The following is a 22823-nucleotide window of genomic DNA, read 5'->3' on the forward strand; positions in this document are numbered from 1 at the left end:
GAGAGCACCAGAGTTACAACATGCGAAGTATGAGTGAACCTTCAATACTATAGCTGTGCGTTAACAAATATGTTTAAATATTTAAAATCTTTTATTAAAGTTTTTAGTTTTTAGCTAAAGACATCACTGACTTAGTTTTTTGCTGGTTATCTCCTATCCATCAAAGAGGACAAAGTGGGCATTTGATAAAGCGTAAATGCAGTTGTCCCTCAGTGTCTGCATGATCGCCCACATATACCAAAATCTATGGGTGCCTAAGTCCTGCATTTGGTCCTCTGTATATGTGGGCTTCACGTTCTGCAAATACTGTAGTTTCAGTCCACATTTGGTTGTGGATGCGGAACCCTTCTGTACGGAGAGCCGACTGTACTTATTTTTTAAAACCACATAAAAGTGGACCTGTGTATTTCAAACCCATATTGTTCACAGCTCAACTCTAGTTTGTTAGATATTGTCAGCGTTTTGTGATTTAAGTATGAGACCCAATGAACTACTCAGTTCCAACTACGAAGTTTAAAACATCAGATTATACTGCTTTGCTTTTACTTTTTCTTTAGTGTGGTGGATTTCACCTAGCAAGAACTTTTAAGTAATTAAATTCATGAAATGCTTATTAGCTTTTGCAGCATCTTAGTTTAAAGAATAAATTATCCAAGCTCAAGACTGAGGCATGTAAGTGTTAGGTTTTACTTCATGTGTTTGAGTCTTCTAAAGAAGAGATGGAAAAAAAATGACTCTGTAGTTAAACTTGAATTGCCTTAGTAGTGTAGCTTTAAGCCTTATAAAATTGCTAAGTTAAATTGGCCCTGTGTGACTTCCTAATCACTGTCTTATACAATACCCAGTCAGTTTGGTGGCCCAGTGGTGCATAGATAAGTTGAGATTTAATTTAATCATTATTGCATGCAACGTTTATACATAGAAAGATTTACACTTTTAATGTAAGAGATGATTAAAGTCCTGCTGGGAAAGCTGATGTAATTATCAGCTTGTAATTATCGAGTGTGTTAAATTAGTATCCAATTACTTCTTCCCATTTTTTTTTTTCTCGTTTGCTTCTTGTTTCTTACAGAGTTTTGACAACAGAAGGGGTCTTCATTGGATAACCTTAAACATTGAACATGGCAGGACATTGTTTTTATGGCATATGTACCTGTATTTCATTGTAGGTGCTAGACTGGATCGAGAACCACGGAGAAGCATTTCTGAGCAAACATACAGGTGTGGGGAAATCTCTTCATCGGGCCAGAGCATTGCAGAAACGTCATGAAGATTTTGAAGAAGTGGCACAGGTAAAACAATGGCTTCTATTATTTTATCCCATAAATACCCGTGTGGTTGATTTTGGATTACAGTTTTAACCACATTTGAGATAAGTTAGCATTAGCTCGATGTGTTTGACACCTCAGATGAGGTAAAGGCTCCGATTTCAGAGTGAAGTTGTCATTGCCTCGGCAGAAACATGATTTGGTAAGTTGACCCTTTCCAAAATACGATGTTCTTGGAACAGAAATGTGGCTTGGGTGTTTTTGTCTTGTTTATTATACCAGTGCCTTTTGACTACTTTGTGAAATTCCAGTTTATAATCAGGAAATAACAGTTCCTTCTGCGTTTCTATAGTAGTAGGCTAAGCCTTACTTGTTCTGTTTGCATTTCTTTAAATGTGTGGGCTTAGGAAACAGGAGCCGGGAGTCCAGTGTGTTCCGAATTTGGGATTTGTGGGGTTTGAGCACTGGCCGCCTGACTTTGGACAAGTCGCTTAACCTTTCTAAGGTTAACTTTCTGATCTGAAAAATAAGCCCAGTAATTTATTTAATAAGATTTTTCTTATAGTCAACTTCTTTAAACTAGTGAGTTGTGGCTTGATGAAGTAACACAGCAGAGATTCAGAAAGGAAGTGGTGAAATGTTATGGTTGAATTCATTTAAAAATGTACTAAATACAGATTTATTATATAGAACAGTTCTGGTGTTCTGAGAAGGAGGAACCCAAAATTCGAACCTCATGTTTAGGTGGTGGAAGCGAGTCATACAGTGTAACTTCTGCAGACACAAGACCTAGCTGCAGGGGCCCTGGGTTTCAGAATTTGTTTTAGACACGGCTGCAGTCACCTCAGGAAGCACTTGGATCCATTTTGCATGCAGTTTTGCAGAGTCAAGAACTTCCTCGTGACTAATTTGAAGGTCCATTCCTTAATTTTGTACAGTGATTGTGAGTAGCTCTATCCTGTTGAATGAATCCATGCTAATTGATGTGTATGTGTGGTGTGAATAGCCATCGTGCATTTTCATGGGCTAGTGTAAAAAAAGAAATAAAAAATACTTTTCATGCGAAGCTTTTTGCAAATAACTGTCAGGAAGATACTCTTTCATGTTAATGTTCCTGTTTTAGATTTTAAAAGTTATGATTAAAACAGCCAGTAAAGCCCAGAAAACTCAGGTTCAAGGAAGAATCTGGTTTTGAGAGCACAGAAGGTATCTTTACTATCATTAGTAAACCTTTGGCATAGCATCCTTCCTAAGTACCTGCTCTGTGAATTCTTAAACCACCCTCGCTCTTTTCTGCCTATCCCCCTGGATTCAAATTATCTTTCAGAGATGTAACCTGTCACAAAGTTATTATCCAGGAAGCCATTTCTGTCAACAGCTTTTCGTATGTGCCACGTAATTATCTTGTCTTCTTGGATAAAAGAGTTTGTCATTTAGGAAAGCAGGAGACCTTGAATTCATTCTTGATTTTTAAAAGAAAAGCAGACCAGTGACTCCCTGGTCATTACTTAACTCATTCATCTTTTGCAAGGAGGATAACTGCCTCCATAACACATGGACATACAGAATGTCCCCACGTGTAGCATGCTCTAAATTCTGATTTGTGACAGCCGTTAGAGCATGCATATGTACAAAATAGGCTGTTGCTTTGCAGTAAGTTTGGTTCCTAATATAAGATGTATTGTTTTTAATCTTTTAAAATAAATTACTAGTGGAAAATTCAGGGCAAATTATTTGCTATCAAGCATTTCCTTTAGACTGGCACGTATTTACAGGGTACCAAATCTTCTCATCTGCTAATTTTTCCTTATTAAAAATACTTCTAAAATTTACCAATATGACTCCACTGCTTTCTGATTGCAAGACAGTGGAAAACTTCATCTCTCGGAGCCTCGGTTTTCCTCGCTGTAAAATGATACCTAACACCTACCTTCACCGAGTGGCTGTGATGAGAATACATGTAGAAATGCCTGACACCCAGCAGGCGCTTCTGGTGCTGTCTTTGCCTAGAACAGTACGATCATTCAGATTATTCAGATCTTTTGGTGAGTACTAGCCTTGTGTTTACGTTTTGGGACAAGAGCCGCTAGAAGGCAAATGCGCCTGCGACTTTGCCCTTCCTGCAGTCTTCAGCTGCAGGACCAGTTCTTACTAAAGACGGCCAGAGGCTGTATTTGGAATCCAGTGGAAAATAATGAGACTTGGCTCTTCCTGCAATCCTCAGCAGCACTGGAAAGCAGCACCAGAGCATGTTGGAGTTGTATCACCCGCGGGCCACTTCACCTCGCTAAAACCCTCCCACTCCCACACTACACAACAGTGTATGTCCGGTCAAATGGTGAGAGACATAGATAGTTGTCTGTGTTTTGCTGTGTCCAGAGAAATCCACAGCACTTCTTGGGTCCATTGTTAGTTAGTGTTTGTGGTGCTGCTTACTCTGTCCTGTGCACACATGTTGCAGGGGCGGTGAGCTTGTCTCTTGGGATGCCGTGTTTTCCCTTCACGGATGAAAAGACGATCCCTGGGAATTTGTGTGCCTTTTAGGTGATAATTTAAGTTATCTGGGGCTTTTAATTTGCACTGTAGGTGTCCTGGCCCATCATTCTTCTGATTACATTTCTGTATTAATAAAATACCTTGGAGGTTTTCAATATGCAGACTTTGTTGTCTTTTAAACCAAGCAAATATAATGAAAGTATTTAGGCCTCAAATGCTCATTTCCTTCTTTTTCCTATCTGTTCTAAGTTCCCCAAATCCCTTATTTTCCATTGAATTCTAAGTACAGCCCCTGGTCATCTTCAGTGAGAAACAGCCCTGCAGCCAAGGATTGCAGGAAGAGCAAAGTCTCATGCACCTTTGCCTTCTAGTGGCTCTTTTTGTCTGCTTGAGTCCTACCAAGTTCTCAAGAAAAAGAGGACACCAGTTAGGCCCCCACCCTGGCCTGGCCTTACCTTGTTCCTTTTAATCCCCATGGCAGGGATGACCCACACACCACAGATCAGAAAACGGGTCTAGCATGAGATGCCTCAGGAACAGGATAGTAGGAGTTGGACAGGAGAAGCCCAGTCTCTCAAATGCTCCCTGACTCTGATATCCTTCCCACTTTAGTCCAGTGTCTCAGTTTCCCCTTGTGTGAGGAACTGTGGCTTAGGTACTGGTTGTTTTAACAATCCCAGCTCTGCTGACTGACTTGGTGGACAAGTTACTGTACCCCTCTGTGCCTCGATTTCCTCGCCTGTGAAATGGGAAATCAGGTAGTATCCTGCCTGGATACATCAGGTAATGTCCTGCCGCTTTTGTGAGGCACAGTGTTAAGTGCCATAAAGGTAGCATTTCTGATGAGTATGGTTGATGCTAGCACAAGGAAATCTCTGTTCTCCAGTTGCAGAAGGACCCAGGGAAGGTTTCGTTCCCGGGAAAACCTGGCCAGGGGTTTCAGAGGCACGAGTGCTGACACAGGCCCCACCAGCCCTGGCACCTTTTGTGCTGCCTCATGTTCTTCAAGCACAAGATTAAAAGGGAAATAAATGATGGCTGTTTCACGTCTCAGATCATTCAGAAATGCACTTGTTTCTTTGGGACATTTTAAAAAATATCTTTACTTGTTGGAATAGAGGTGGGAAGGCTTTCAGAAACGTAATACTTGGCTGTTGGGAGGCTCTGTCATCTTTAGATCCACTTACCAAATATGAGAAGTCCACGATTCTAAAACTGTAGTGGTGATCATAGGAAAACAGGATTCAGCTCTTTAGAAATGTGCGTCTGTGGCACTCTGGGTTCTCTGTACAGCTTGCTACACCGTTAGCTTCATTCAGCATGGAGGCCCCGTTGTGCCCATGATAGAGATGGAGACACAGGGGTTCCGAGGTGACGCTCAGCCGGGGGTAAGCAGGGACTTCCAAGCCTTCTTCCCTGGAAGGAAGCCACCTGCAGGTGCGGCCTCTGATGGCTAGAGAACCTTTGTAGGCAAGAGTGCATGCAGACCCTCCACAGCAGAGCCGTTGGTGCTCATGGCTGACCATGGTCACAGGAGTGCCCACTCTTGTGCCTAGAGGCACAGGTGGCAGCCATAGGAGGGGAGGGCCTGGATGAGAGAAGCCCTGGAAAGCAGTCAGGAATTGTTCCATAGGTGAAAGCTGCTTTTTAGATCTGTCTCCTGTGTGTGTGTGTGTGTGTGTGTACATATGCGCATTCACATCTGTCTGTTAAAAACCATGTATTCATGCGAATAGCTCCAATTCCAGCCCAATGCCAAGAGTTCACTCAAGTTTTCTCCTTCGCTATATTTATAACTCCCTTTTCTCAAATAGAGAAACCTGGCTCCCATTATCCCTCAGGTATTGGCTTACTTGTGTAATTCCATTCTGCTAATGTAACCAGTCTCCCAACTTGGAGGCCACCCCTCCCCACATGACGCCCTCACATCCTGCTCAGACCCTCACTGATGAAACGCCTTCCCTGCTCATCTTACATCTCTGAGAAGGATAAGGATTCACCTTGTTTCTCAAGGGAAACCAAAAGCTGACTTCCCGGGCCTTCTTAGAAGGCCTGAGCTCCGTTCCTTTCCTGTCCTGGCATCCCCCAGCCTCTCCTGGGGCTCCCCTCCTACCCGTGGACCCCTCTGCAGCAGCTTCCTGTAACAGCATCAGGGCTCTCGCATGCCTTCCTGTTGGAGGAACCCACTTACAGCCTCAGATTATTAGGAATTAAGGTGATTTTTAGAGTATTTTAGACATGTGTTTACACTTTGAGCTCTTTAAAACTCTGGCTATTTTAGAGCCATTATAGTTATTATTTCCTTTTTCTCAAAAAATGTGGCCAGGCAAAGTGGTTCACGCCTGTAATCCCGGTACTTTGGGAGGCCAAGACGAGAGGATTATCTGAGCCCAGGAGTTCGAGACCAGCCTGGGCAACATTGCAAACCCCTGTCTCTCCTAAAAATACAACATTTAGCTGGGCATGGTAGCGCATGTCTGTGGTTCCAGCTACTTGGAAGGCTAAGGTGGGAGGATTGCTTGAGCCCAGGAGTTCAAGGCTGCAGTGAGCTGTGATCACACCACTGCACTCCAGCCTGGGCCATAGAGTGAGACTGTCATGCAAGCTGGAAAACAAAACAGAAAAATAAAAAATATATAGCCTTAAGTAGAAAGAAGATGAGCACAGAATTACCAACAAGTAGAAATGTGTGAAAAGGGATAGCAACTTATGTTTGTTTGGAATTTAACCTTTAACTTGTACTTCGAGAATTATTGTAAAGTATTGTATCATACGGAAAGACATAGACTGGAACTCTCTGCTTGGTGATAAAACTGGAAAAAAAAACTGAAGCAGGCATTTGTTGCTGGGGGCTGTCTCCTTACTCCACTTTGGCAAAAATCTGAAAGCTCTGAGTCACAAGACAGCCAGCAATTGCCTGCAGATAGTCCATCGCTACCTTCAATACAAGGGTTTTGATATGGGGTTCAAAGTTTAACAATCTAAAACAACAGCGGGAAAGGGATTCTGCATAGAATTCCTAAAATCATCTCTCCCCATCATATTTTTCTGTTTGATTCATGTAAGTGATCAAAAATATCACAAATTGACTGTGTTGCTATATATTATGGCGCCCAGCCTGGCTGGTCTGCTTTTCATTTACCTTCTGTTTCTCTGGGATGTTCTCTTGTGCAGAACACATACACCAATGCGGATAAATTACTGGAAGCAGCAGAACAGCTGGCTCAGACTGGGGAATGTGACCCCGAAGAGATTTATCAGGCTGCCCATCAGCTGGAAGACCGGATTCAAGATTTCGTTCGGCGTGTTGAGCAGCGAAAGATCCTACTGGACATGTCAGTGTCCTTTCACACCCATGTGAAAGAGGTAAGGTGCCAGGAGACCAAAATATGATCTGTGCTTGAAAGGGTCTTTGAACTCTTTTGGAGGAACCTAAATTTAGTCATAATGTGAGAAAGTGGACAAAGGTGGCAAGTTGTAAGATGTAGCCCATTAGTGCTGAGTGTGTCTGCGTGGACAGGGAAAAGCCGGGCTTGTGCTGGCTTTCCTTGTTTTGTGAGTGCATGGCTGCCTTTGCTGGGGCTTTCCATAAAGAGAGGACCCATGAGGGTTGGGAGAGACAGAGAACGTCCATTTCTATAAGTAGGGGACCTGCGCGTTGTTGGTCAGAGCTGTTGGGTTTCCTTCCTTGGTGTGAACCTGTCACATGGCTGCCAACGTGTTTGCCTCTGGATTTTACGAGACTTCTCTCAGATGCTAGTAAACGTGAGTGTTACCTAATATTGAGTTTAAATGTGCCAGAGCCAACCTGGTACGAATAATATTAAAGCTAATGTCATAGGCATGCACCTGTTAATCAGCTCATCTCATGACAAGAAATAATGTTATTTGGTGTGTGAAAAATAGGTAGGTACTCATTATACCTTGCATATATGTTATTCTTGGTAGAAATCATATAAAGTTACATGAAAGAAACTACTATGTAGCTTTTGAGGAAAAAAGAATTTAAAATAAAAGTTCATATTCAGGGTGACTACAAATTGAGTAGGGATGTCAACTTACCACACCTTACTTCTGTGTAAAAAAGAAAATTCCCTGCGTCACCGAGGACCTTCACAGAGGATCGTAACTTATTCAGATGCAGCTCTTGATGAATTGGAAATGAGGGGCCCTTCTGGGTAACTGGGGACTATGCACATGGAAGCTTGTGGTCATAGGATGGGAAAAAGGATCTGGAAGAGTAGGACTACTGGGGAAAGAGGGGAGGGCGAGGCCTGACTTGCCTCATTTCAAGGCATCAGTGCTCGGAGACCCACCAGTTCCTTTAAAGGAAAAGAACGGCACTGCCAGCTCTGAGATCTTGGACAGTTAGTCCTCAGTCGGGTCATTTGTTGCTGGAATGTTTGGACTGCAGGCTTCCCTCTGAAACCCTGTGAAGCTGTGAAGGAGTGGAGGAGAGTACACAGCAAACCACTGGGACCCCTGGGGTTTGCACTCAGTCCTGCCCTGGGCTGGCAGCTGGCTCTCTCGATCCTTTCTGCCAAGGGGCTGGTGCTTCTTGGTCCTGAGATGGTCATCAGGATAGAAACTGGCACAGCTAACTTCTTTTCCTGCTCCTCAGAATGCCATCACTGAAATTGCTCTTGAAAATTCTTACAAAGAGGCAATTTTTTTGAGGAGACACATTAAGTGGACATTGTTCTGTGGCAGTTCCTAGTCATTGCTGCACGTGCCTCTAGACTAAGTTTCCCACTCATTTTGAACCGAGCTTGTCTCTTGCTGCCCTCCAGCCTCTGCTAGCTCTTTGTCCCAGCCTCCCTGTGGCACCGCTACCAGAGTAATTTTTCTGAAATAGAAATTTGACTAGGCTGTACCTCTGCTTTTAAACTACCAGTGGTTCTTCTTGTATGTGGGGAGCAGCCTGATACCTCTGCATCCTCACAACATAGACCACGTTTTTCCTTGCAGACTGTCTTGTGCTGTGTCCTCCTCTTCCAGGGCCCCTCCCACTCAACACAGTATCCCCTGATCCAGGACTTTCTGGCACCTTTGAGACAAGGATGGGCGTGGTTAGCCGTTCTCCCTTGCACCTTCTAGAGCTCCCTCTACATGCACCTGTTAACGGCAGTTGTCATGCGTGTGATTGTGTGTTACTTTACATGTTTTTACACTGTAGCTGAGAGAGAAAGAGAGGGTTAAGGTGATCTGTGTATGAAAACAGGTTGTGGCACAGTTCACTAAGCTGTGACATTGACAGAACATGGGCCAGGAGCACAGCAGCCTGGACCCTTCTGAGGGCAGGGGCCTGGGCAGGGATGTCCAGTCTGCAGGTTCCTCATTCGGGGCCCAGTGACCACAGTTGCCCTGGATGCCGTAGATGCCATAAGGGAGAGGCAGGAAGAGTGTCAGGCAGCTGGGAGTGGCTGAGAGGCCAAATCGAGAGGAAGGGGCAGAGGGCAGAGGGCCTTGCATCTGTGGCACGTTCCAGAGCCAGGTGATTGGAGCTGGTGTTTGTGTGGCATGCCTGGCCATATTCTATAGCAGCTTAGCAGTCTGAGGTAAGGATCTAGCTTCCTTATAGGACAGAAGACTCTTCCCACCAAGCAGTATTTGTCATTTAAGTCACCTTTTCAACCTGGCAGTGGTTTTCAGAAACCAGACACTAAAGGATAACTGGAAGGAAAGTGCTTTTTCAAAAGCTGTTACCTACAAATAATTTTTTAAAAAAATAGCCGGGTGTGGTGGCACCTGTAGTCCCATCTACTTGGGAGGCTGAGGCAGGAGGGTCACTTGAGCTCAGAAGGTGAAAGTTGCAATGAGCCGAGATCACACCATTGCACTCCAGCCTGGGCGACAGAGCAAGACACTGTCTCAAACACAGAAACAAAGCTCTTGTCCAGAGGCTTCGTTTGGGCTCATTGGCTTTTGTAATAGCAGCATTTTTAAGGAACAATCTTCTAATAAGAGCATCCACTTATAAGACCACGGAGTCCGTATTGTCACTAGGTTTGGAAATTATTTAAAAGTAAAAATACATTTTGTTTTCATTGACTTACACAATAGGAATTTCTAGTATGTATGAGTTTGTAGACTAAGGAGACCTTAAATCAGTTTTAAGGACTAAGTGGTTCACTTTTATGACTGCAGGATTTTTAGTGCAGTCTATGAAAGGCCATCTTAGTAGCAGAGAAACTGGCATGTTTTCCTCGACCTGCTCCGTCTTACTTGTGTGCACCTCACGTAACCTGGGACCAAGGAGGGATCGGGGCCCAGTTAGGGAGGGCATAGCAGGACACACGTGTGCCCGTGTGATTGGCATTCAAGGACGCTGCCCGCAGGCTGGAATGCTGCCCGTTTCTTCAGTAGATTTGTCTTTCCCTGACCAGCCTGAGAATTTCCCTCAGTTCTTTCTCTGTGCTGTACAAAAGCCCTGAAACTCCCAGGAATCCTTGGTAGGTTCCATGCAGGAAAGAATGGTTTCTTCAGTCATCGTATTTTGAAGCTGGTTATTGAATGAAAACTAAGATAAGCTTAGAACAAGTTTAATTAGTTTAAAATGAAAAGCTAGATGGGCCTAGAAGAGGAAATCATGCTAATTTGCTAGGTGTTTGCATAAAGTCACTAAATGTATTTACATATCAGATGAACGAAAAATTGCTAAAAGATACACATTGTCTGAGTCTGTTCTTCTTAAGCAGATCATACAATTAAAAATTGCATAGAGGAAGATAGAAAAAGTAGCTTGTCTTGACTGGGCGCGGTGATTCACGCCTGTAATCCCAGCACTTTGGGAGGCTGAGGCGGTTGGATCACGAGGTCAGGAGATCGAGACCATCCTGGCTAACATACGATGAAACCCCGTCTCTACTAAAAATACAAAAAAATTAGCCGGGCGTGGTGGCGGGCGCCTGTAGTCCCAGCTACTTGGGAGGCTGAGGCAGGAGAATGGCATGAACCTGGGAGGCAGAGCTTGCAGTGAGCCGAGATTGTGCCACTGCACTCCAGCCTGGGCAACAGAGCAAGACTCCGTCTGGGAAAAAAAAAAAAAAAGAAAGAAAAAGTAGCTTGTCTTTTTCATTTAGGCAAATTCATGAAGCTTTTTTAGAAGTTGCTAAAGGCTCTCGTGACAGAAGTTAGTCTTCCTTGCTGCCAGGTGTTCCACAGTGGCTCTCGTCCTCACTTTATCTGGAGTATAGTTGTCACCGTCTCTTTTTGCAATAAATTCCTGGCCCTCTGATGAACAAGTAATACAAACATGAGGTCATAACAACTCACTTTAAAAAGGTGCAAAGTCAAGGTGATGTTTACTGAGCATTAGCTCAGGAATCTCTTTAAGAAACCGCTGGAAGAAGGTGGCTGCCGGAAGTGTTGTTGAAGACCAGGCTCTTAGACTCCAAAAACTGAGACCTCTGTACTCTGATTCTTTTACCCCAGAGGACAGAATAGACACTTGTTCCTGAGAAGAGAGAAAAGGGGATGCATTTTACCTAGGGGACAAATATTTTCTACCTCGGGGTAGAATGCAGCAGGTGGTTGATAGAAATTTCAGCCCATTTGCCCCTCAAGCCCAGATTCGGAAGTATTCCAAGATGCTGTTTTCTCTAAAAAGAATCCTGAGGTTCGTAGCCTCCTTTCAGAATGCCTGTAGCCTGGTGCTTTGTTCTGTTTCTGTTTTGTTTTTTAAGTATTTGAAAGGAATGTTGATTGGCCTGACATAAGTTTGGGTTTGATTTGGGGAGGATCTTTCTCCTCCTACACGTTGTCATCCACTCTTAGTCCCCCTGCAGTATGCAGTCCCTTCAGTCCTGTGTATGGCATTTATTCACATCAGTGCTGTTGATAATGCTCCTGCTGTTTGTCCTTTGTTGTTTGTCCTCCTTTCCTTTTGAATGCATTTTTCACTGTTTATTTGTTCATTCACTCTTTTCACTCATTCATTCCAAAGGGTCTCTGAAGGCAATGGTAATGTGCAAGGAGGTGATACCTAAATGAATGACCAAAAGAACATGCTTCTGCTTTTGTGTGTCTCCTACATTTTAGACATTTGTTTGTTTCTCTTGGTAGCCTTTAAGTTCCTTGAAGCCCAGGACCATGTCTCACTTACCTTTGTGTTTCCACTAACTAGTCTGCCTCCTGGAATTGGCAGATACTCAGTGAAAGCCTGTGAAATAAATGATGTCTATTTCTAGCATATTATTCTGAGATTTAATGATAGATTTAGTGATTGAATGAGATTTCCATTTTCGAATACAGCAAAAGCATAACTATTTTCATTCATTCATATTCATTCAACTTCATTCTCAAAATTAGGTCCTGAGTTAACTAATAATTACCTTTGAAATGTGTGGGTTATTTGAGGCAATCAGGTGGTGACATTGAGCTCTCAGCCAGAGTTTGTTTCTGGAATTGATTCAGTTCCATTGCATTGATTTTTGTTCTCAGAAGCCAAGGTTTCCCAGGAAAAATCATTCCCACTTGAATTGGGCTGTGATTCTTGCTGTGTTTAAGTAAAGGAAGCCTCTTGGTTCTAGTTCTGCAAACTTACACACGGAACTGGGACAAGTTTTTGTTTAGAGTAATGGCTGGGAAAAGAGGAACCTTTCATTTTATTCAGAAGTCAAAAACAAAGGCCTCCCAGCCACCTGGAGATGTTTTGTTGCAGACACCAGCCTGGCTCTGTCTTTATGCCTAACAATTGAGCATCCAGTTTTCTTTGTGCTGGGACCATTGCTCAGCTCTGCGAGGGGAAAAGAGGGAGAAAGCCAGAGCTGCCAGGCTTCTTGCACTGGGGCCGGGGGAGGGTTCCTGGGAAGCAGGTACTCTCTGGCTTCTTGGTGTGTGAGGCTCTCGGAGCTGCCTCTCCTCTGACCCTCAGGTCCTCACTGAGTTTGCTCCAGGAGTATATTGAAAACATACCCAGTTTTCTCTCAAGCACCCACTGCTTAGAGGGCCCAGATTTCTTTTCCTTCTTTCCCTTGCAGAGCTGGAGACTGCATCGGGCATCTGGTGTTTAAACTAAACAGGAAAACTGACTAAAGGTCCACAGTGCTCATTGTGTAGACTAGCTGCCCTCCGATGGGTGCTCTGATTATCAGTGGTTCCAGTGCAGAGCCTGTCACTAAGCAGGCCTCACTTCCTCCTTGGGGGCTTTCCCATGGGAGGTGCGGCTTTTTGCTCTACATGGAAATGACTCTCTGCAGCCACAGAACACAGTCATTTTCTGAATTATCCCAGTCTCTCGTGCGCCCTGGATTCCTCCAGATGCCTTATATCTCTTGTGCAAAGTTGTCTAAAATTTGGTTCCCAGCTTCCAAGCATTGCCTTTTGGCCTTCCTGGAAGTATTTTTGTTGATGAGTCGTCTGCCTTTATTCTCTAAAATGATTTGTTTTTTGTTTCTTTCATTCCTGTTTCCACCCCACATATACACACATGCTTCTTAACTTAGGGGATTACACGCCAATAAATCTATTGTTGAAAATGCACTAATACTATCGCAAAGATGAAAATTCACAGGTTGAACCGTTGTAAGTCCATATGCTCCTCAACTTACATGTATGATGGAGTTATGCCCAAATAAGTCCATCGTCAAGTTGAAAAATCAAAATCAAACCATCTTAGGTTGAGGACCGTTTGTACCTCCAAAGATGTCATATCTTTAAACATACTCCCTAGCTTTTCTTTTTACTTTTTATTTTGAAGTAATTATAGAATCACAGAAAGTTGCAAAAAAAAAAAAGAGAGAGAAATGGACAAGGAGGTCCTGTGCATCTTCACCAAGCCTCCCACAGCGGTAGCATCTTGCATAACCTCAGCACACAATCAAACCAGGACACTGACTTTGCTGCAGCCCACAAGGCTTATTCACTTTCCGCGAGGTTTAGATATGTATGTGTGCCCATGTGTGTGTGTGGGTTTAGTCCTGTGCAATTGTATCGTGTATAGATTTGTGTAATCACCATCACTTTCAAGATACAGAACCATAACAGAATTTTCCCATAATCAAAGGGTTCCCTGCACTGGCTTCCTTCAGTGATATCTAACCCCTGCTCCATCTCTAACCCCTGGCAACCACTTATCTGTTCTTCTCTGCTTCTATTATTTTGTTATTTCTAAAATGTTACATAAATGGAGTCATGCAGCATGTAACTTTTTGAGATGGCTTTTTTTTTTTTTAACTCAGCATAATTCCTTTGATACACCCACTTTGTTGCATGTATCCGTAGTAGTTCCTTCCTCTTTATTGCTGAGTAGTATTTCATGGTCTGGATATATCACAGTTTATTTAACTGTTTGTCCATTGGGGACATTCGAGTTATTTTCAGTTTTTGGCTATTACAGGGAAATACACAGAAATTATGAACAATCCTGTCTGGGTTTTTGCGTGAACATGGTTTTCATTTCTTTGGAATAAATGCCCAGGAGTGCGTTTGCTGGGTCCTTTGGTAAGCACACGTTTAGTTTTTAAAAGACACTGCCAAACTGTTTTCCAGAATGAGTGTACCATGGTACATTACCACCAGAAATGTATGAGTGATCTTCAGCTTTTCAACATCTTACAAGTCCAGGATTGCTTTAAGCTTGTCAATGAGAATGGTTAAAATCCAGTATGTGATATTTTAGAGTAGAAAGTTCACTGTATATGATCAAGCCTCAGTAATTTTTGTTTAATATGAATTATTTAACTGCACTCTTTAGTGCATTAAATTCTCTCTATATGCTTTTACACATTTGATTTCTTTATTTTTCTGACATGGGTACAAATGAGTAATTAAATATGTCCACCAGCCGGTGAAAGCAAGAGGAAACTAACAGCCTAGAACTGTCAACTGCATCATCAGCCCCTGTGTGACTGAGCATTAGATTTGACCTTGGCATCACTTGGCACCTGCTGGCATAGCATTATGTCTTTACATAGACTGCAGTATCTAGCGTGGCATACTGATTTTAAAAAACAGGTGGTCTTCCCATTGGTGGGAATATCCAAAAAAAATAGATCTAGTCAATTATGTCTTTCTATAAAAATATAATCTTTATTGAAATAATTGAGAAAATATAGTATAACAAACACACCCCCTAAATTTGCTGAGTGATCTGGGATAAGTTACTGTGTAGTACCTCAACTTCCTTAGCTACAATATAGGATAATACAATCTCTAAGGAATGTGAGACAAATTAAATTACACGTGGAAAGCACCTCAGAATGCTTTTCTTAGAGTAACTGCTGGCCAGTGTTCTTTTTTCCTGTCTTGACCCCGATTGTAACATCGATATAGATAAAATAATACAGACTTTAAAGTAAGGGGCAAAGATACAAATATCTAGGTATAATGTTGTCTCTACCTCATTAATCTTTGAGCAACAGTAACTGCTTAATCTACTTCCTGTCTTCCTCTGAGTAATAACCTCACTCTGATCCTGTTCTTAACATCAAAACCAAAAGCCTTTCGTGGGATATACACAACTCTGTCCATCTCCAGCTGCTGGCCCTCAGAGCAGAGTAGACTGCTGGGAAGAACCCTTACCCATGGTTCCCTTCATATTGGCAAAAATCATTTTGTACACATCACTAAGTACAAAGTATTTAGATCTTAGATCCCAGCTAAAGTTTCAACAGAAATAAGTGATTTTTTTTCCCTCCAAATAAACATGTATAAAGCATTTGTACTGGCCAGTGGGAAGAGAGTGATATTATAATATTATCTGAAAGGAAAGTCCTTTTATCAGAATAACTTAAAACGCTGTAAGATGATGTAAAATTGTGGTTTAAATTTATACAATTTTTATTTGTTAACATCGGATCACTATTTTCAAGTAAAGAAAAGTTTTATGCCAACAGAGAGCTTAGCAGTTATTGTGGAAGATCATGCAGCGCTGATATACCTGACACATCATAGTCACCGAGTAGATGACTATCGGGTGAAGGAATTGACAATATATTATCTTCATTTGTAACGCAGTTTTTCAGTAGGGATTGATTGAAAATATAAGACTGTTCACTGACTTCCGATTTTATAGTTTCTTGCTGAGGGTCATTTGTAAATGGAGGGTTGTAAATGTCTGCTTTAATTAGCTGTTTGTCAGTAGGACTTGATTAATGTAATGTGAAAGGTGAGGCACTTCAACACAAGGTCAAGAGATGAAGTGTTAAGGCCTTAAAATGCCCAATTGGAAATAGGCGTACATGAATAGCCCTGTTTTTTTTGAGACATAGTCTCACTCTGTCGCCCAGGCTGGAGTGCAGTGGTGTGATCTTGGCTCACTGCAACCTCTGTCTCCCAGGTTCAAGCAGTTCTCCTGCCTCAGCCTCCCAAGTAGCTGGGATTACAGGCGTGTGCCACCATTTTAGTAGAGACAGGGTTTCACCACGTTGGCCAGGCTGGCCTCAGACTCCTGACCTCAAGTGATCCACCCACCTCAGCTTCCCTAAGTGCTGGGATTATAGACATGAGCCACTGTGCCCAGCCCTGTTTACTTGTTAAATTTCTGTTTTAAAGGGCATTTTATGATTCTCTATTTCTTATTTTGATACTCAGCTTCATAAACTAAATATTTTATTATCAAAGAACCACAAGTCTTTGGTGAGGAAAGAGGTAAACTTACCTGTTTGTATTTTCGTATGTATTTCTGACACATTTGTACTGATCTTCGTTGTTCTTATTGAATAGGTAGAGAGATTGGCCAACAATGTATTAGCTAGAGTTTTGCCAGGACAGCTTAAAAGCTCCAGATAAGCCAGGCTTGGAGAGACTGGTAAGGCTTTTTGGGTTTTGTTATCATTTGTTTGTTTTCCCTTCCATTTGTTGAGGTACAAAATTCAGAACCAGAAGATCAAGGAAGAGTTGAGCTTTCTGCTTGAGAGCTGTGATGTTGATGAATGACAAGCAGAAAGTGGACCCCATCGTCTCTCACTTTGCCTCTTGGTCTCCTCGAGGGGAGCACTCTCCAGACATAGGCCAGAAGAAGCAAAAGCCCCAAATGGTGAAGGCTTTGTAAGGAAAGACTTATTTAATCTAAGCGCGTTCAAGCCTCTGTTCTAGGACATATTAGATCCCTGGGTACCAAAAGAACTTGATAATTATATCACCATATTGAGCATATCAGTCCAAGCAACTGTGGGAAAGTGGGCTGATGCCAGAAGCTGAAAACGCACTTGTGCTTTTTAAAGAAGGTGGATTTCATGCATTACTCAGAGTGAGGTTAATCCTAGGCAGAGTTCTAGAGACAGTTTTTAAACCGCTGGTCAGGAAAAGTGAATGAACAAGTTATAATGTGTTAACTTTATTTTGTTCTCTACTAGGTTTCTGGCTTGAGGAAGGACATGTGGTGGAATTAGTGGGCAGGCATTTGACCAGGCCTTTCAACATTTAATTTGTAGACAAGAAAGGAAAGTATGGGCTATCTCTTAGTTACTAGAATTAGACTGTTGAATGGCTATAATAAAAGAATCAACCAAGGGTGCTAGCACGAGACCAAAACTCTCCTCATCCTCCCACACTGATCTCCAGGTAGAAGATGTCAGGAGGCAAGCTTCTGATAGTAAGACAGTCCTCATACCCCACAGGTCAGTAAGGAAGTCACGTCCAGTCTGGAGCCACAGTTAGATCAGACGTGCTGACTGACAAAGGTAGTGGTGGGTGATGATGGACCAGTCATCTCAGGTGGACCTGAGGTCCTGCAGAACAGACTAGTTTAATCCCTGGTGTCACCGCCTGTAGGGGAGAAGAGTGCAGTCTTGCCTTTTAACTGACTCCACGTAACCTATTCAGGACTGTTATGTCTGTATGTGACATCTGGAGAGACTGCTCATCCCAATTCAGGCATCCGGAAAACTACTTTGCTGTGTTAAGCACTATTTTTCTTAAAAATGGGCAAATTTCCAGCGTATAGCAAGGACAGGCTTAGTGCCACAGCTGAAATAATTGTTGCTGCATTAAAAGCTTTGCAAGTGAGACTGTCAGTGCAGAGGTTGGTGAGTGGATGACGTCAGCAGTGCTGGAGGGAGTTTCTAGCGTCATGTTGCAGTTGTCTGTTCTCATGCAGAAAGCCTGTGAGTGGTTGAATTGGTTTGGAAGGTGTGTGTATCAAATCTAGACAAGGGCCTGTCAGATACGTCAGGTGCTAGAATTCAGATCCCAACAGATCTCAGCACCAAATCAATCACAGAAAGTTTCATTAATCAGTTTTAATATATGAGTGTTTTGAATCAGTACAGAGTAAGAATCACATAGGTGGCAACAGCATGTGTTTAATGAAGAAATGAGCTTACATGTGTTATTTGATTGAGTCCACAATGCTGTCATGCCCCCAAATAACTCCTTCCACTGTGGTGACCAAGGGAAGCCGTCGTCTTGCTTTCTGGCTGCTGTTTGGATCACGTGGGTATTGTGTTCAGTTGTCCAGCCCCTATGTCGTTTTGTTTTGCTTAATGAATATCAGATCAATTTAATGTGTCCACACTGGGCAAAACTGACTTGAGGAGTGTGAGAGTAATAAAAACAGGATATATTCCAGAATGATCATCTGGTAAGAACATGCCCTGGAAGCTATAGTTATAATATCCTCGAACAGATTACACTGGTTATTTATACACTCTTTAGACTTCTTAGTGCTCAACAATTGATGAAATACCATTTCTGGGGAGTCATGCTTATGTTTAATTTTCAGTAAGAAGTGGCCACAGTTCTATTTATTTCTACTAAAAACATCTCCTTGGCAAGGAAAATGCCATTTCCATTTTCCTGCTTGTGTGCGCGTGCGTCTGTATGTACGTGCGCATGTACGTGAGGCTGTGTTTTTCCTGCGTGTATATGCATGTGCATGCACATCAGCATGTGTGCTTTTCCTGCATGTGTGTACACAAACATGCATGTGAACCTGTTTTTCCTGTGTGTATATGTGTGCGTACGCACATGAGCATGTTTTTCCTGCATATTTATGTGTGTGTACGCACACGAGCATGTGTGTTTTTCCTGTGTGTGTACGCACATGAGCATGTGTGTTTTTCCTCTATGTGTGTACGCACATGAGCACGTGTTTTTCCTGCATGTTTGTGTGTGTACGCCCGTGAGCATGTGTTTTTCCTGCGTGTTTATGTGTGTGTACGCACGTGAGCATGTGTTTTTCCTGTATATGTGTATGCACATGAGCATGTGTGTTTTTCCTGCATGTTTGTGTGTGTATGCCCGTGAGCATGTGTGTTTTTCCTGTGTGTATATGTGTGCGCACGCACAGGAGCATGTTTTTCCTGCGTGTTTATTTATGTGTACGCACGTGAGCATGTGTTTTTCCTGCATGTTTGTGTGTATGCACATGAGCATGTGTGTTTTTCCTGTGTGTATATGTGTGCGCACGCACATGAGCATGTTTTTCCTGCGTGTTTATTTATGTGTACGCACGTGAGCATGTGTGTTTTTCCTGCATGTTTGTGTGTACGCACGTGAGCATGTGTGTTTTTCCTGTGTGTATATGTGTGTGCACGCACATGAGCATGTTTTTCCTGCGTGTTTATGTGTATGCACGTGAGCATGTGTGTTTTTCCTGTGTGTATGTGTGTGCACGCACATGAGCATGTTTTTCCTGCGTGTTTGTGGGTGTGTATGCACGTGAGCATGTGTGCTTTTCCTGTGTGTATATGTGTGCACACACATGAGCATGTGTTTTTCCTGTGTGTTTATGTGTGTACACATGTGAGCATGTTTTTCCTGTGTGTATATGTGTGTGCACGCACATGAGCATGTGTGTTTTTCCTGCATGTGTGTGCACACATGTGAGCATGTGTGTGTTTTACCCTATTATTCCATATCTCTTTCCTTGCTCTTTTTTTGAAGTGTTAAAGACTTTTACTTTCAGACTATTTTAGAGGAGTCATTTCATTAAACCTTTTGGAATCCCACTGAAGCCGCAGGGCCCAAGGTTAAGCTGTGCTCTTCCCTTAGGAATTGACAGTCGTGGCGACTGCTGTCTTTAGTACATTACCAGGAAGTTTCCAAGTGGCAGTTCTACAAGATGAGCCCTTGAAGAAGCCAATCCTGTTTTCTATCTTTTGCTTTCAACATACGAGGTGAACTTTTACCTTTCTCCATTTAATATAAACCAAAATCCATCTTTTAAAAAAATGTTTATTTTTAACTTTTATTTTAGATTCAGGGGTACATGTGCAGGCTTGTTATATAGATAAACTCATGTCACAGGGGGTTGGTGTACAGATTATTTCTTCACCAAGGTACTAAGCATAGTACCCAATAGGAATTTTTTCTGATCCTTTTCCTCCTCCCAGCCTCCACCTTCAAGTAGGTCCTAGTGTCTGTTGTTCCTCTCTTTGTGTCCATGTATTCTTATTGTTTAGCTCCCACTTGTAAGTGAGAACATGGGTAGTTGGTTTTCTGTTCATGCATTAGTTTGCTAAGGATAAAGGCCTCCAGCTCTGTCTATGTTGTTGCAGAGGACACAATCTTTCTTTTTTATGACTGCATACTATATTCTGAAAGGGGAGAGTGTTGGGAGGAGAGTGAGCTTGTGTCAAAGGAGCTCCAGGTCATGCTCTGCCCACAGAGTTCAAGAAATAAAATGTCACCCTAAGGAAAGGCAGGCAGGCTGTGGGAACATGGGCACGATCTGCAGGTATTTGAAGACTTGCCACGTCGAAGAGGAATTACGCTTTGGCCAACCGCAGTGAGAGACTGTGGCTGCTCTCCAAATGACCTGAGGGTGGGGGAGCAGCATTTCCCAAACTTGACACCCCTGGGTAATAACTTTTGTTGAAGAGAGTGTCTTACCTTGCGGGGATGTTGGGCAATGGAAGGAAAATAAAAAAATCCCAAAGTCAAATTCTTCTTTTAGACTTGATACTGTTTGGTTAGTTTAAGTCCATGGTGTTCTGTCTGTGAGCTTTGGCCCCAGGTTAGTCACATCCATCTTCTATCCTACTTGGGTGTCATCGCCACATCCCCTGTGCCTTATCTGTACTCAGTCTCGCACCTCTGCAGGGCGTCTACCCTCTGGTGCTGGAGTGTCCACGCACTGTCCCATCTTAACGTGCATAGCTGCCCTGAATATGCCCCTGTGTTTCTTCTGCTTTTTCCTCCTTTCTTACATGTAATACATTTGCATGGATAATTACTTCATGATGCTAACTTTGGTTTGCCCTCTGTTCCTCCCCACCTCCACCCCATACATCCTTCATAAATTTTCTTTGATCATATTAAGGCGGCAGTCCCCAGGGACCGGTTTTGTGGAAGACGATTTTTCCACAGACCAGCGGTGTTGGTGGGGGCAGGGATGGTTTTAGGGTGAAACTGATCTGCCTCAGATCATCAGGCGTTAGTTAGATTCTCATCCCATAAGGAGTGCACAACCTGGATTCCTCGCATGCACAATTCACAGTAGGGTTCACAGTCCTGTGAGAATCTAATGCCGCTGCTGATCTGACAGGAGGCTGAACTCAGGTGTTAATGCCCACTTGCCTGCTGCTCACCTCCCACTGTGCAGCCCAGCTCCTAACAAGCCACAGATCAGTACTGGTCCGCAGCCCACACACTGGTGACCCCTGTATTAAGGGATCTTTTACTCCACCTACCCAAGAATGAAAAGGTGCTTCCCGAACTCATACTCTTTCTTATCAGGGCAGCAGGCATGTGGACCCACAGTACAGTTCGTCATTTCAGACAGAGGAACATGCTGCACGGGGATGAGGCAGTTCCGTTTTTATCCCTGGTTTTTATACCTGAAACTGTGTCACATTTTATGTGCATAGTGGTTGTCCTCTGAGATTCCACCTGCAAGTTGCCATTGAAACTCCTACTTCTGCTTCTGACTTGCAGCAGCTCTGGGAAGCTGTGGCTTTCCTACTTCCCCTGCTGGCCCTATGGCTCGCCCATTCCCACAAGTACCCAGATGATTGTCTTTGTCAAAAACAAGAGTAGGGAAACAGATACCAATGGCAACAGCTTCTGTTCACCAAGTGCTTATAGAAGTTGAATACTTCACACGTGGATTCTCACTCCGGCTTCCCAGTTAGAGAAGATGCATGTAGTAAAATGCTTTCATTACATACAGGAGAAAACTGAAGATAGAGTGCTCCAAGAATTTCCCAAGGCCACACATAGGATAAGGACCCCAGGAGATGTGTTGGGCCACTCCTTCCATACCCCACCTCCAGACGGACACCGATTTTAGCCTGGGTTCAAACTGCATCAGCTTGTACCCCACTGGGGAGCACAGAGAGGTTGCAGCTGGAACAATTCCCAGCTTAGGGCCCTGATCCTACTTTCGACTTAACTGGAGGCTTGGTCCTTTCCGAGGGTCCACCACCCCAGCCAGGTCCTCTAGGCATCCTCTGTGGCGGGGTCTCCCTTTCCAGGTAGTGAGGAGGGGCCTTTTCATCTCAAAAGCTAGCATTTCAAGGGGATTTCTTCCAGCAGAGCTGTGGGGCCCATAGAGGCTTGTGGGAGGCTTCCCACATCTTAATCACTCGGGTTTTCACCACAGAACTCCATGTCCCTTCCTAGTCATCCTTCTGTGTGGATCCTGGTCCATGAGCCAGGCCCTGTACACACCTGCAGCCCACTTGTGGGCTGAGTTCAGGTCCTCTTCCACCCAGCCCTCTGGCCTGCAGATCCCCTGGGCACCTCTCAGCACTAGAGATGGCCAGCAATAGCTCTGATGGCCTCCAGGGGGCAGCCTTGCCTAACCCTGTGGCTGCCAGACCTGCTTCTGTTTCTCAGTAGAATCCAGACTGCTGTGAACTTCCATAGGACACAACTCTCTTGCTGCTGGGCAAAGATTTATCTTTTTATTATAAATTTGCAGCATGCCCAGAAGTACAATTTTTTCTCTTAGGAGTTTATGGTAAGAATTTTATAGGCATCCTAGAGGTTTTTTCTCATTGCTTTATTCAGGGATATTTTAGGCATCATATACACCATTTTAAAAACTTAAAAACAGACTTTCCTTGAGTGATGTTTCATTATGATGTGCGCCCATTCATCCCCAGTCGATATTAGAAGTGACCTTTATCTAAGACTTTTTTCTCCAAATTGAATGAGAATATTTCCTGTAGG

General features: G+C 43.2%; 1 protein-coding gene across 5 annotated transcripts in view; it reads left to right on the plus strand.

Annotated features, from left to right (window-relative positions):
• Positions 1-22823, plus strand: part of TRIO (trio Rho guanine nucleotide exchange factor) — a 366651-nt gene that overhangs the window by 187404 nt on the left and 156424 nt on the right. For all 5 annotated transcript variants that reach the window (XM_034959746.4, XM_034959748.1, XM_063604169.1 and 2 more), the window contains exons 10-11: positions 1170-1292; positions 6939-7130. In XM_034959746.4, the coding sequence (XP_034815637.1) occupies positions 1170-1292; positions 6939-7130 (315 nt within the window). The remainder of the gene's footprint in view (positions 1-1169; positions 1293-6938; positions 7131-22823) is intronic.

The sequence above is a fragment of the Pan paniscus genome, chromosome 4 (genome assembly GCF_029289425.2).
Source record: "Pan paniscus chromosome 4, NHGRI_mPanPan1-v2.0_pri, whole genome shotgun sequence".
Lineage (NCBI taxonomy): Eukaryota > Metazoa > Chordata > Mammalia > Primates > Hominidae > Pan > Pan paniscus.